The sequence below is a fragment of the Carya illinoinensis genome, chromosome 10 (assembly GCF_018687715.1).
Source record: "Carya illinoinensis cultivar Pawnee chromosome 10, C.illinoinensisPawnee_v1, whole genome shotgun sequence".
NCBI lineage: Eukaryota > Viridiplantae > Streptophyta > Magnoliopsida > Fagales > Juglandaceae > Carya > Carya illinoinensis.
Genome location: NC_056761.1, coordinates 34,629,786 through 34,645,987, shown reverse-complemented (window position 1 = coordinate 34,645,987; position 16,202 = coordinate 34,629,786). Strand labels below are relative to the sequence as shown.

Genomic DNA, 16,202 nt, shown 5'->3' with positions numbered 1-16,202 from the left:
GCATTATCTTCGGACTATGATGGTGTTGAGTTGTCACCGTTTGGTGTAAGTCACATCTCTTAAGACAAATCATTACAGGAACATATTTTTCTTCGTCTGTAATCTCCACCATTCCTTGTCGCTTGTTTCGATTATTCTTTGCCATCATTTAGGTTAAGGTTGTTGATGGACTGGAAGTGGAAGCGGTGGATGGTGGTGGGACCAAAATCTATTATAGTGTTGACTTTTGTTTCTGAATAGATCTCTATGAATTAAAATGTAAAAATATCACCTTTTACTCTATTATCAGTTTTTAATTGAACGAGAAAAATCTTCATGTTCTTTGAATTCCCCCATTGTGTTTGATTCATTTTTATATTTTATACCCTCCACTGTGTGTGTGTGCAGTCTGACGCAATAAAGAAGGGAAAAAGCCCCAACAGAGGAGACCTGCCTGCATAGCCAGACATGCTTCAAGAATAAATAAATCTAAGAATTAAAAAATTAAACAAACAAAAATCCAAAAGTCTGAATAAACAACCCAGCATATGAAACCAAATCCAGAAAAGAAGCACAACCACGTTTCGGCAGGGAAGACCTAATTGCTAAACCTCCAAAACTGGCTGTTAAAATCAGCTGCTAAAACCTCCAAAGTTAGCTGTTAAATCAGCTGCAAAATCTCCAAAGCTGGCTGTTAAAATCAGCTGCTAAACCCCCCAAAGCTGGCTTCTTCAATTTAAAATCAGCGTTCAGATCCACGAGGGGGAATCCTGGATGATGACCATGTCGAAGTAGACCTTGAACTGCCACCCCCACCAAATGAAGACCCAACGAAGGATCTGCGGTCATCCCTACGCCACTTATCATCAGCTTGGGATATTCGGTCATCCTGTCTGCCTCCACCCCACCGATCAGATTCTGGAGGTGGAGCCTGCCCGAATCTCTCAGCTCTCTCCCGCATGACCCTTGGGACATATTTTCCAGGTGCTGGTGCTGGTGCAGCGACAGCAACAGCAACAGCTGGTGCAGCAGATACCAACTCCAATGGGTGGGCCACAGTGGGAGGCTCAGAAGGCTTTAAAGGCCCCTCAGTGGACCTCCTCAACAGCGCTTCTCTCCTTTGCCTCTCTTTTTCTTCCAGTTCTTGTTCTCTTTGCCTCTGCTTTTCTGCAATCTCATCCAATTTTGCTTTGCGTTCGGCCTCCTCCTTCCTTCGCCGCTCGGCTTCTGGAAGTCACAAAACCGCAAGAACTATACATTATGACATCTTAAGAAAGACAACCCATTTCTCTGATCCAATGGTAATTCACATCAGCAAATAACTGGGCAAGGAAAAAGTAAATACAGCACCAAAATGGAACAAGTTAATTATCAAAGCAATTCATGGTAACAGATGGTAAGAGGGATGAAGCATTTCCTTTATCCTTACAAGCTTATAACTGGACAGAAAACAAAAAGTTGTGTTGAACAGAAGTAATTTACCTTCACGCTTCCGTTCTTCCTCCTCCTCATGCAATTTTCTCTGCCTTTCCTCTTCTACACTCAAATAAAACTTCAACTTCCTCATCTTCTCTCTCTCTTGTCTCCTGGAATGCAAGATTTGTGAGATTCGGTCCTCTCTCTCCCCTCTCAATCTGGCATATTCTTCTTCCCGGCAACTGACAACCCTTTCTTGAAATATTTCCTGCACCCAAAAAAAGAAGGAAAAAAAAAAAAAAGAATTCATAGTTTGTCAGGGCACAGCCAAAGACTGTCAAAGTGACAACATTTTTACATTTGTGTGCTGTCATAAAACAGGATGTGTTAAGCCTGATGAGAAAATAGAACTCCAGGATAAATATGGGAGTACAACAGTATGAATTCTGGGAACCACTTCGGACGCACACTTTATAATCAATATAAGTTCAGCAGTTTTTGAATGTCTAAAGCTCCCTAGATATCCAGACATAAGTTAATGACAGACCAAATCAGGTACTAACCTTACTGTGCTTAATTCGAGCCACCCTCTCCTTCTCCTTTTTCTCTGTATCATGGCGCTGTTTGCTAAGTTCAATATCTTGCTGCAGAGTACCACGGGACAACCGATAAGCATAGTGATGAACTTAAGGGTCAGGAGGGGGAGGAGACGGGGGTAATGATTTGTGAACAAAAATCAATTTGCAGGACATGATATGAATGAAACTTTACCATATGCAAGAATGGAACTTCTCAAAAAAGGGATCTCCAAATTTGCAAGAAAGCAATCCTCAGGATGCAGCAATAATTTTAGAAATACCTGTTGCTCGTGTTCATGTAATAGCTTCTCCTCCACTAAACGCTGTTGATATGCAGCTTCAACCAGGGGAGCAGCCTCTTCTCTTTTTGCTCTCTCCAAATAATCCATGGTTTTGGCAAGTTTCTGCAATTTCTTTTCCATTTCCTGCCTTTCTCGGAGTTGCTCACTCAAAGTCAACTCCATCACACTTTGCTTCGTAAGTTTTTCCTGTATTAAGAAAATGTCAATACTTTCTGAACCTTTGCTAAGCAGATAAAAATAAAATAAAAACACTCTTCAACTCACTCCCTCTATGACCGGCTTCTTTCCTTTCCATTTAATACGTTGTGCAGCTTCCTGAAGAAGAGCTTGGGCTTCTGCAAGTTCCCGCTCCTCTATTTCCCTATGGATCCTTTCATTCTTCCTCTCCTCATACTCAGAAGCCAGTCTTTTTCTTTCTGCTTCCTCAGTTATCTTTTGTAGTTCCATCCTCTTTGACTCTTCCAGACGTTCCTTCAAAGACAAAAAAGATTCCTTAGGAAACAATTTAATCACAACTAAAGCTTAAAACATCAAGTTGTAAGGCACAGGCAAGAATATTAGTTTACAAAGAACCTTCTCCAGAAGTTTGCGCTCTTCTTCTTCTTTGCGTTTCTCAATGAGGGATTTTCGAGCAAGTAGTCTCTTATGTTCGTTATCCACAATCTCAGTTAAACTGGGAAGCAATTCACCAATTTTTGAGGCATTTCTAGCAGGAGGATAAATCATTACTCTAGCTTTATTTAAAGTTTCTGCAAGGGTGGCCAAGTGATCTCTTAAAATCTCTGACTCAACACACTGAAAAACAAGAACAGCCAAAGTAAGGCCACATCCACGCCATAAACTATAAACACCAACTTCCTTTAAGGAGGTGATAAAGCAGAAAATTAGAATTATCGCCTTAAGAGAGGCCCTTCAAACCATTAAATCTGCTGACTATGCAGCACACCATGTATGAATTTAGTACCTTAGCATGGCCAATCACAAATGTACATGGTAGTACATCCATAATCATCGGAGCAATATTACCTTTCTGCCTTTGGTGTTAGCTTATCTAATTTTCCTTTGTGAATGATTCAGTTAGAATGGTTATCATTCTAGATGGATGAAATAGATTATGTCAATACAAAATCTAGAATGAGAATTAAAACAGAAAAATTGATATTACTAAATACAAAGAATCACTTGTTGCTCAGGATAATCAAAGCCAGTAGGAATGTAGCTCAAGTGCAGATCAAATGCTTGTCGGGAAACAGATTGTAGAATAAAACCCCATCACAAAAAACAAACACCACAATTAGTGTATCTGGTGTAGCTCAGCTAAAGATGTAGGTATGCGGAAATGGAGTCTGAAAGTTGAGCAAGAACTCAGGCATGCAAAAGCATAGGATCCAACATCAGTTTTCTGGGTATTCCACACTGGTTGACCCACCACACCAATTATACAATTTTAAGTCCCATCTTGAACCCAATACTAAGGGCCTGGTGAGAGTACAGTCCCTATATATAGGAGAAACTCAGCTACATAAATGGGGCCTAAATAGATGCATTGATATGGCAATTACAAGTGACTTGAGGCATTTCATGACACAATCAATAATGAAAATAACCACGGCCAAAATACAACCTAAAAACAGACTCATACTTCGACAGTTTTTTTTCATACCCTATGAAAATAGTAAAACTACTTCTGAGTAATTATCCAACTTAAAATAGTTCAATTGAGGACAATCTGGTTTGTGCATAATTCCCAAACATGCACCCTTTAACACAAGTTACACTTGCACCCCTATAATGTGAATAAAAAATCCCCCCCTCCCTTGTTTAAAGTTTAAACAATAAAAACACTGTTCCTTTCTTAAAAGGAACATGGTCATACAAATATAGCAAATCCATCCAATCCAAAATGGTTCTCACAAAATCAAAGTTCCCAAATGAACCTAAACTGTTGGTGAACTAGTACAAGTAAAGCCCCCTCCAGCAAAGGTTTGCAGTCCTATCCAAGCCTGAAAACATTCATCTGCCACAATTTTTCTAGCAGAGTTGCAACTTAAAATGACTTGGAAAATTTAAAGAAAAATACTATTTTTACGTAGATTATCACCTATCAAACATGGTTATTTGTACCATTTCAAGAAATGGAAATGCTTGAGACACAGGATAAGTGCACAGAAATGCTTCGCACTGTTCACATGAACAGCAACTTATTTTTGTCCTCCGTTCCCCTCCCCCCCCCCCCCCCCCCCCCCCCCCCGGGGTGCACTTATCCCATGTATGTACATGGTGCTTCAAGAAATCCCAACCTAGCCATGTGGACCATTTATCATCACAATTTGGACACTTGTATTCAACAGGTTGGGGAGGCAACCAAAAGCACAAAGTTCGAAGGCACAAGCATAAGCTTACCGTGTTATCAAAAATAACAACACCCTTCATATGGTCCACTTTCAAGGCCACAAAATTATACTTGACTGCATCCACTGATATCTTTTCCACAACAGAAATATCAAAAAATGGAGTCATCCTAGATAAACTTTCAATCTTCATCATCTGGTACACCTGGGATGCCTGGAAAGTGAAAGGGCAGCTTATTGAAAATCAAGGTCAAATGCATGGAAAGCAATAAATTTATATCCGAAAAACTATAACCATCAAGACGGACACAAAAATGCACCTGCTGCAACAATCTCAAGGTGGTAAGCTTTTCCATTGCGGGAACATATTGAGACAATTGCACTTCCGGGACAGAAGGAGCCGACAAAAGCTTGCCCCCAAACTTTGAGATTTTGGTTAAAAAGGGCTGAACTTTTGAAGCAAGATCTAGAGGGAAAAATTCATGTTCTAAAAGATGATAAAGGTCCTTCACTTCTTGAATCACACAAGACATTACACCTTTGGCAACCTGCAATTATGCCCAGAATAACTAACTTATTGAGAAAAAAAAAATATTGTGAAAAATACTTGGAAAAAGGTTCAATATCAGTAAATTACAGCCTAGATTATTTCCCAAGTAAACAGATAATTAAGGATCTCTTCATAACTGGAGGGTTGTACTAGAGGCAAACGCATTTCAAGGAAAACTAGGTTGCCAAAGAAGTGATATTAGAGGCACGCAACTAATGAGAACATTATATCACAAAAAATTCAAGCATGCTTAAGTGGCCATATCAGCAACAAGCATTCCCAACCCACCGGAAAAGAAAATCATATAATAGGACCTCCAAATAGGATCAAGATGCATAAGGGACTTTGGAGGAATATTCCCTTATCAGGATGATTTAGCATTGCCTCATTACAAAAGTGAAGTCCAAAATTTCTTACTAACTTCATGATCAAGATCTCTATCGGCATGCTTACGTGGCCATATCAGTAACAAGCATTCCCAACCCGCTGAAAGAGAAAATCATATAATAGGACCTCCAAATAGGATCAAGATGCATAAGGGACTCTGGATGAATATTCCCAGATGATTTAGCATTGCCTCAATACAAAATTGAAGTCCAAAATTTCTTACTAACTTCGTGATCAAGATCTCTATCGGCATTTCATGGAGAGGAACTGCAGCCATGGCAGAAGGCTAAAAGAAAAGATAATTTGTTTAAGCTCAACGACAACCAAGTCATTCACCAATAACAAGGGGTACCAATTGCACCAACTAAACAGCATCCATAAAAAGGACATCATAAAGCCATATGTCAATAATCTCGAAAAATATTGTCTAGTCTACAATGTACAAGTATATACTGAAGGCCATCCACAAAATAATGTATGCAATATTCACCACAAGAATGAAACCAATAACTAAAAAGGAACAAAGAGAAGCATAGCCTAGAAAAGAAGAATTCTTACTAGTTCAGAAAGGAGGGATGACCTTGAGAGCTGGAAAAAACAAGGAACAGAGAGAAAGTAATCAGAACTGGAAAACTGTATGAATCAAGTAAAATGAGACAAAATCCAGTGAAACAATTTACAGTACCACATATTTGCTCTCAAGTTTAGACTCAAGATTAAATCCTATGAGATTAGCCATTCTCAAGTTCCTCTCTTTCTCATTCTCTACATCCAAATGAGATGCACCATGAGTGTGATCATAAGTATTTACTGAAAGGGCAGCCAATACTACAGATGATGCTATCAATTGCAAATCCTTCTGGCTTAGGTTCTTATTGAAGCTTTTCTGTAATAAGAAAAGCCTGAACCATGCATAAGCATGATATAAATGGCTAGAAGAGATCCAAAATATTTCAGTTAGCTTAGCATAATAAACAGCCATCAAGGATGATTTGGGCGTCTTCTTAACCATACACATCAGTCCGTGAATATCTTCAATAGATCGAAAGGCTTCCTGCAGAAATATGCAAAAAAATATTAACAAAAGAGATGTGGTTTTTAACATGACAAATAGGCAAATTGTGCTTTAACTCTTTTTTTACACTCAATCAACCTGTCTAAATGCACATAATAGTAAAAGGAAGATAGTAAACCTGCCAGAGTTCAAGTTCAGTGGCAACTTTTAGCTGCTCAAATCTTGTGTCAGCATACAGTTGCAAGCTTTCTGGAGCTGATAGATCAGGCCGGTCCCTCTGGTCTCGATACTTATTGAGATTTGCCAAATGATTCCTTATGATCTCACACAGCCTGCGAAATTCTGTTTTTCGTTTGTATTGCTTACAAAATTGGAAAGCTCGGTGTGCTGTCATCTACACAAAATTTGAAGTTTAATAAAGCTTCATTTGATCCATTGAAAGTGCAGGTTACTGAGTGCACCAATAAGATACACAAAAAAATACAAATAAAAACTCAAACACAGATTATAGTGGAAGATAAAAATGATGAAAAATGATGGATTTTTGTTCAAGCATTATATCTTATTGGATGTAACATGCACAAAAAAAAACCTTGGTTAATGAATAAACAATATAAACACAAGGGGCAAATAATGATGAAATAAATCAGAAAATGATGAAAAATGATGGATTTTTGTTCAAGCATTAAATCTTATTGGATGTAACATGCACAAAAAAACCTTGGTTAACGAATAAACAATATAAACACAAGGGGCAAATAAGTAATCACATTCCACTTATACTACCCCAGGCGGTAAAACTAATCATTTGAATAGCTTGCTCCTTAATGCCAAAGTTTTCTTTTTTTCTTTTTTTCTTTTTTTTTTTTTTTGATAAGTTTAATGCTAAAGTTTGTAAACAACACATCCTCATCCTTCCGCACCATATCATATCCCAGAGATGATGAAATAGGATGAATTGAGATGGAATTTTGTAAATAAGTACCTATCTTAAACATATTAACCATTTCTTTATTTTCTGATCATCTAACAGAGGAACAAAAGAAACATCTTGTTCTTTCTTCAACATTCTGATCTCCAGTGGACCTCTCAGTGGGACTCAATTTCTTCCCAGAAACAGATGATTACTCATCTGCTTCTTACATTTTATTTGTTCTTTCTTTTCTAACAGATGGTCAGAGATTCACTGGGGTTCAAATCCATTAATCTAATATACAGCAGATATTTTCTCCCAAAGTGTGCATCTGTTGCTTCTCTGGCTGCAGACTGGGGGTAGAATCACACTCTTTGTAATCAAATTTTCTTTCCCACACAAGCCAAAGGGAAAATTGGTTAATTCAGCAGGTTTATTAACCACTTTCCTCTATCTAGAATTTGAAAAAAAAAAATTCAAGATTACTGATACTATTATGCTATAGCAGTTTCTAAATTGCAGGCATTATTTATTAAAAAGGGCAGTCAACGTTCATGTTTTACTTACTATTTAACCAGCAATTACTTTTGAAGTGTTATAAGCCAAGTCCAGAAGACCTTCATTGTGACTAAAAGAAGTAACACGCATTTTTTTTATTGGTAAATAAGAATTTTATGGATGATAGAAAGTAGGCATGGCCCAAGTACATGGATTAAAGAGCAACATCTTGCCTAGGGATACAAGAAAGTCATGAATACACACAAGTAATTACCTTATTTAACACTTACACAATATAAACACAAGGGGCAAATAATTAATCACATTCCACTTATACAACACATCTTAATGTCAATGTAATAATAACATTGCCTATTCTTTTGATAATATAATTTATTTACTTATCAAAAAAAAACATGTAAAAATACAACACACAAGATCAGCCTTTGCGTGTACTGAAGATATAAAAAGTTCATTGTTATTATTATCTTCTATGGGCTGGAGATATAAACTATGTCATCAAATATCAAGAAAAAAACTGATAATTATTTTTAAAAAATAAAATATAGCAATAATAGTCCATGTAAGGTAGTTTTTTTTATAAGTAGTCCATGCAAGGCAGTTATAAACTTAATGAGCCGAAATGCAGCTCCACAGCAATAATACTGAAGGAAGGATTCTATTTACTAACCGCATATAGTGCTTCCAATTTTGAGTTGTTTCGTAATATTTCAAGCACTGTTCTATACGTTTCCCAAAGGAACTTAAACCATGGAGTCACAAGCTCCCGATCAGATCTATCTTTTCCTTTCTCTCCACTCACATAGCTTAGCATTAAGTCTTCCGGCCTTTTATCTGCTTCTAGATCTTCAACATCAAGAGCTTCTTCTAAGGCTTGTGCTTGGGTACGAGCTTGTTCGGCTCGCTCAGTTGATAGATGCATGAAATGCTTGATCACCTCCTCCAAAGAACCAACATTTACTTGTTGACATATGATACGATACTGAATGAGTCCATCCTTGGCAAACCGACCTCTGCGCAAGTCTACACATAGCTCTATATACTTAAACATGCTCCTTTCAAGTGGCTTTTGCCATGCTCTATGTCTCCTTGAGGTGAAAAGGTCATGAAGTGTTTGCAAAGCATCTTGCTTCTGTCCAACGTTAATCAACTCTGTGTCATATATATCCCAGTGTGTCAGTTCAAGAACATATGATCAAGCCAAAACTCAGGCAAAATAAGTAGATGTATCTTTAGTGAAGGCACTACATCAAGTGATAAATGCGTGAGGCTGAAGTATTCAAGCACTAGAGAAGGATAAAAGATGCGTATGTCCAATGTCAATCTCTAGGCACATTACAAAAGAGGCTGAAGAATCTAGTAACTAAATAAGAAAACCTGTCAACCCATGTGGTATTCACAACCACAAGAAGTGATTTTAAGCTTCAATCAACTCAAGAAAAAAAGTTGCTCATTCAAGGCAAAAGAAAGGTATATTGTTTGAGGGGGTAAAATGAGCTCCCATGTATAGCACCATAAGCAATAGCATTGCTAGTATTGTTTGTTTGAACTTAAGTATGAAACCATAGTTTCAAGCCATGCAGTAAAGATCCCAGATATAGATCTATCATTTGAAGCAACCTACTAGAAAGAAGGTTCACCAGTCAGAAAAGGCAGCATAAATATCTGCCACTTACCTTCAGCTCGTTTCAAAGCATTTTCTGGTTTAGCAAAACTCCCCATATCAATCAATTCGACCAAAATCAGATTCCTTGCCTCCTGCTCAAATACAGCATGGGATACCAAATTAATAAGAGATCCTGACTCTATGCAATAAATTAACACTATTCAAGACTAACAAACAATAGGAAAAAATAAAAGAAACTTCATTCTTTTACCCTGAGAAAGGAATGAAATGTTTATTTAAAAGGCCAATTTGATGCATATTTACATGAAAAAAAAAAAAAAAAAAAGTAAGAAAGCATTTTCAGTATCCAGTGAAACAAAATTCACTTGAGATGCTTCATTTTTGTGGGCCCATTTATCCCCTTTCTGACATGAATGGATAAAAGTATAACAAAGATCAATGAAGTAATGAGACTGATTCAATGTCATGGAAAAAACTCCTTGGTTGAGAAATTACTGTAATTGCCAACTGGAGTATATTTTTCTCATTGTTTTTTTTTTTTTTTAAATAATAAGAATCCAGGTTAAAAATAAAACTTCTTCAGCAATATGAACTCATGCAAAAATAATTCATTAAAAAGCAAAATCCTTGGTAAACGGCTAATATTAGGATAGGAAAAAATCATATGGAGGATTTTGGCACAAACCATTTCATGTAGCACATGACCAACATGGGAAAACTAAGGTTGCATTTGGATGCAAAGACTAATCTCAGATAGTTTCGTATGGATGAATATACTCTCCATCCAAACATACACAATTTATTTCATCTGAAATAATCTCACTTTTTCATCTTAACTCATTGCTCAGCTGAACAAAAATTCCCTGCAGGGCCCATATATATAATAGCATCTCATAATATTTGTTGTTTATGAAAAGTAACTACAGGACCCATCCATACGAAAACAATCCGTATGAAAAGTAATCCGTATGTTGGAGCATGTAAGGTTGCAGGACCCATAGTATTTGCTAAACAACAATTCCTTGCGGGACTCATCACTATCATCTGAAAAGTATCTCATAATATTTTTTATTTATTAGTATAACATATAAATAAAATAATTATTCTATCACTACAACAACAAACCAATCATTGATGGGACCCACCACTTTTTCAACTTCCCATAAAAAGTTAAATATATCTTAACTTACTTCATACATCCAAACACATCTCAATGGGACCCATACTCTTACACAAAACCCACTCAAACATCTTAACTCACTACTATTCACAGCTATTCTCAGAAATTTGGGATACTCTTAGCATTTAAACGGAGCCTAAGGGTTAATATAGCAGTAGACTATAGATAACTTGTAACCATCACAATGGTTTCTTAAAAATGTAAAATAACCCATTACTTATTTGGATTGTAATTTATTTAAAAAAACTACACATAAAATTGACTATGTCCTAGCCCCTGGGCCTCTGTATTAGCGATCATGCAGAATTGCATGAAAACCGGAGAGAGGCCATCCTTTTTTATAAGTAAGATAATTTTTATTCATAATCAATGGTAATTATCTTCAAAATTCTGATCATTTATTTCCCTCCATTGGCACCACATCAAGAAAATTGGGGTCATTTTCCATAGTGCTTTCTCAGGAGGACTCTCAAACAGCCCTTTCCAGCACAATAACAGATCTACCACCCTTCAAGGCACAGCCCATATTAGCTCATATCGGTTAAGCACCGGTCGCCACAAGGAGGCAGCTACCTCACAGTGAAGTAAGGCCACATTTTTAGAACCAGCATGGGGCATAATACATACAGTCCGTTGTGCAACAAACAGAAGTTACGTTTTGTAATCCACAAAGCACCACCACACAGAGTGTGTTGCCTGAGTCACAGTAGCTTATGAGTTTTGTGTCTCCTTTTTTCTTCATCAGAAGCTTATGAGTTAACTAATTAAGTCCACTAATTTATCAAAAAAAAAAAATTAAGTCCACTAAATAAAATTTTAAAGTCAACTTTTATTATGAGCGCACACATCGTATTCTTCGTTGAAATCAACTAAAAGCAGACATGTCTCTTCACTGCTATAGTCCATTAGTTGAATCAAGTGAAAAATGCAGATAATAGCGAACATTTAGAGTGAATATAATTAAAATTGGTAAAATTGGAATTTAACTGGCTAAAGACTTGGGAAGCACTTGTGAAGAAAATAAAGTTAGAGAGAGAGAGAGAGAGAGAGACCTTATCCCAAGAACTGTGACTTAATATCAAAATGAAACAGCAAACTTACATTGATAGTTAATAACTTGGAGTTTGCGTGGCTAAAAATTAAAATCAATAGCTCTTTCCTTATCAACTGGGACGAGAATACGTTAGGTCTTGCAATAAAACACCATCGTCTTAGTTGTATATTTATTTTGGACGTGGGAGAGATCAATACAGTGTAGAACACTTCCAAAGATCCAGTATTGTGAGTTCTATCGTGATAAAAAAACTCGACAAAGAAGCCAATGTTTTTATTTTCATGTTCTCCAACGGGTTCCGAAGAATCAATTCTCAATTCCTGGAAATTCGAGATTACGTATCGAATATAGAATCGGGATTCATAATCGAAGCTTGAAATTTCCCGCAACCAATTACATAGAAATCAAAATACACTCGCGAGTCTACGACTACTCATATTTTGCTGTAACCGCTCGCAGTTTTCGGGCATGCTTATCAGAACAGAAGTTCTTTAAAGACCCACCGGATCTGCTAGTTCTTCACACAAACACACACACACACACAGAGGGAGGAGGAGATACCTGGATTTAAGCTCTTCTTATCGCACAGGATCTGCAGCGAGGTTGCCCTAAGAACCGAAGACGAAGAAACGAAAGGAGATCGCGAGTCTACCTGTAATCACTCTGCCATCATTGCCGGACGATAGTTCGTAGCCACAACTTTACAATTTCAAATTATTATTATTTTTTTCGAACATGAGATTAGATGGACTGAAATGTTTTGAATCATAATTAATAAATTATTATTATAATATAATTTTTTAATATAATTTTTATATTAAGGTTTAAAAATATTAAATTATTTATTATATTTTATATAAAAATTTAAAAAAATTATAATGATGAATTGAAATGAGATGATATGAGATTTTTAATTTTGATTAATCAAGTGGGATTATTGTCTATTATTATTATTATTATTATGTAATTAATATACATGAGACTGACATCCCAATTAATATCTTCATATCTTTTGAGCTTTTTTTTTATATTTTTTATTTTTTTTCCCGCTTGACAATGCCTTATCCATTTTCTATATTTATCTTCATATTTATATAATATATCTCTAAATTGATCTATATTAAATTGTGTATTTTTAAAATTTTATATAGTTATAAATAATATTTCTTTAAGTTTGAAAAAGTACCATTCACTCTCTAAATATTATTTTACTGTTTTTCTCTCTCCTACCCATTAAAATCAACTTTGTGAAATTTATATTAAGATGATTGATATATATGAAATTTACATTAAGTTAATGATATAAAGTGTTTTTTAGTATATATTAATATTTATTGATAAAATTGGTCATTTTAATATATGAAATTGGTAATATTTAGATATATGGATATGGTATTTTTGAGCATATTGTGCTAATTGTTAAATATATAAAAATAATAATTTTTAAGAAAATAATAATAATATTTTTTTATTATTTGATTCAAAGTGCATAATCCAATATGAGAGTTTTTCTTTATATGCAAAAGTAATCTTTAAAAGATGTGATTTTGAAGATGCATATAGAGAAACCAATGCTAATACTTGCAAGCAAGTTTATAGATAAACTAGAGATTATATGATACAAGATTTAATGGGGTGGAAGTCCTCAACAATCATCCCAAGATAAACATATGCAACACCAATGCAAAACTTACAAGATTTATAGATATCTTTTGAGTGTTTACTAACAACCCATACGACACCACTTGAATTTCTAGCTTCATATATCTCAACCCAACCCCTCTCTACTCTGTTATTGTCGAACATGCTAGTATCACCACGTGATTATTTGGAATATAATTGTTTTCATACATTCTAAGACTACTTTATTACCATAGAGAAAAGAGAGAGAGATTGGCTTGGGGGGGGGGGGGCGGACAGATCAGAGGGGAGAAACCCTAGGCCAGCTTAGGCCTTGTACCCTGGCAGCCCCAAGCATGGGAATGAATGCCCACATGCCATCTATTTGCATATGGGGACCCCACCTTAGCAGGTGGGGGCAAACAAGCTAGATGAGATGGCCCGCTACTCACCCCTAATGTAAAGAGTCAATGTAAGCAATTTTCTCCTTGGTTTAGCTTAACTAAGAAACATGAGTTTAGGTCAATTTATATAGTTTATTGCTCATTCTTTAATTTTAGTTCTTGCACTACATCTCATATAATGGGTTTTTGTTGGGATCACATCCTCTCTTGTGTTCTTAATTTATATCAACTAATTGACAATTACAAAAATGAAAAGTGTTAAAATTTGTATGACCATGCGCACAACACAATAAATCAATTGTCCCGACTCCCAATAGCCACTGCTACAGTTAAGGCCCTATTTGGATTGCAAGATACTCTTATTTCATTTCATCTTGTCTTAATATCCAAACACCACAAACATAAATACTTTTCAGTTTCAAATATTTAACTTTTTCATCTAATCATTATCTAATTATTGCAATTTTTTCAATCTTCTAAACAAAACACAAAAAATAATTCAATTCTTCCAAATCTAAAAACAAAAATTATACTAAAAACTTATATTCTAACAATATTTTTATTCAATTTTTTCTCTCACATTTTTCAAAATCTAATAAAATATCTTGATTCGTACAATTTCATTATTATTCACAAATCATTTCACTATTATTTATAGATCATCTCATCTCATCTGACTATCCAAACGAGGTCTAAATATAAGTCTTAGATATTAAACTTGTTAAATGAAGTGAAAGATGTCAGATAATTGTGAGTTTCCTTAAATGCTTCTAGTAAAGCTATGGTTTTGGATGCAAGTCGCAAAGAATAAGGGGAAGTCCCATAGTGCACAATTTCTTTTTTTGTCATCCAAATAATGTGCATTGTTATCCCTGCAAAAAGAAGAGGAGTACTGCTACATTCACAAAAAAAATCTCACAAACTGATGTGGTTTCATCTAATCTATTAGACAATAAAAGTAATTTTACAATCTGACGAATCACATTAAACTATGTCAGTTTGTGATATTACTTTTGTATAATTCTTTTATGACTAGAGTATTTCTCAAAGAAAAAAGAAAAAATCATTTGATTTAGTTATGCATAAGAAGGTGGTAAAAAGTGCAACATTCTATCCAATTTATGTAGTTTGAAAGGAAGAGCACCATAAATTATAGAAAAAGTGACTTTCAAGAGATATAAAGAAAGTAGATTGCAAAATGGATGAAAAATGTTGATATTGATAGGTAGGATAAACCGTACAGACTTTACTTTATCAAATTTACTTTATCAAAACAAGGTGATTGATCATGTTCAATAATTTTGCCAACTGTGGATAATTAGAATATTTTGCATAGTTTCAATATAAGCATTACATCAAAAGATTGAGACAAGCAACACAATGAAGATAAAAACAACTACTTAGATGAAAATCTTTAGGTTTGAACGCTTAAAAAAATGGATATATTAATAATGGCAAAAGTACAAGAGGAGGGATTGGGAATTCCAACATAAATCTCATTGTAGGTGCTACAGCTATGCAAATAGAAGAATAATTGAAGAATTGAGAAAATGGTCTGGTCCCAAGCTTTCTTCACTACTATAAAAAAAGTTATCATGTAGGTGGTGAAGATAGCCGAATGAAGGAGATCAAGCAAGCTAGTATGTCACAAAGCATATGAAAGTCGAAGTGGATTATGTCAAGTTTCAGAAAAAGCTCTAAAGGTGGATTGCAGTTAGAAAAAAGGCTTATGTCGTTTGGGCTAAGCATACCAACAAGCCTCAATTTCGGTGGACAGAAGCATCAAATGGGCTGGAAGACCAATAATTATGTTTAGTTAAGTAGCTTATTTAGATAAATGGGCCTGGGGCTCGAGCCCAACCCGTTGTTATTTTAAATCCCATTATTTCTTTTCATGCAAGGGACACGTAATATATTAGGTAGTCTAAGATGGAATATTCTATAAGTTTGTTACAATCTGTTACCACTTTCTGCCTATATGGTTTGCAACAGTGACGAAATGAATATTGAATGCCTAAAATCTCTTCTCTAAAGGCTAATCACCCTCAAGGTGAGCCTACGTCTTCTCCTTCCCCTGTGCATGTAACAAAATTGGTATCAAAGATACCTCCATCCCCCACCTTCAAGAGTGTTTTAATGGCAGATGGTACAAGGCTTTCTTAACTGAGTTTTAATTCACTAAAAAATACATTTGATTCTCAATTCAAGATTTTGAAAACTGAGATGTTGGCTTTAAAAAGACAGCTGACCACCCTCACCCAGGAGTTGCAGAAGAAAAACGAGGATAGAGGAGAGTCTTCTCATAGC

At 35.5% G+C, this 16,202-nt stretch overlaps 1 protein-coding gene across 1 annotated transcript; it reads right to left on the bottom strand.

Annotated features, from left to right (window-relative positions):
• Window positions 1-438: 438 nt before the first annotated feature.
• On the bottom strand, window positions 439-12,591 carry LOC122278901 (eukaryotic translation initiation factor 3 subunit A-like). The gene is made up of 14 exons (XM_043089110.1): window positions 12,433-12,591; window positions 9,687-9,768; window positions 8,681-9,162; window positions 6,757-6,972; window positions 6,249-6,617; window positions 6,122-6,151; window positions 4,947-5,174; window positions 4,679-4,840; window positions 2,849-3,070; window positions 2,540-2,746; window positions 2,255-2,461; window positions 1,959-2,039; window positions 1,462-1,663; window positions 439-1,206 (listed from the first exon to the last, which is right to left on the bottom strand). Exons 2-14 carry the CDS (start codon window positions 9,730-9,732, stop codon window positions 722-724), a joined length of 2,937 nt encoding a protein of 978 aa, XP_042945044.1. The 5' UTR covers window positions 9,733-9,768; window positions 12,433-12,591; the 3' UTR covers window positions 439-721.
• Between the last annotated feature and the right edge of the window lie 3,611 nt (window positions 12,592-16,202).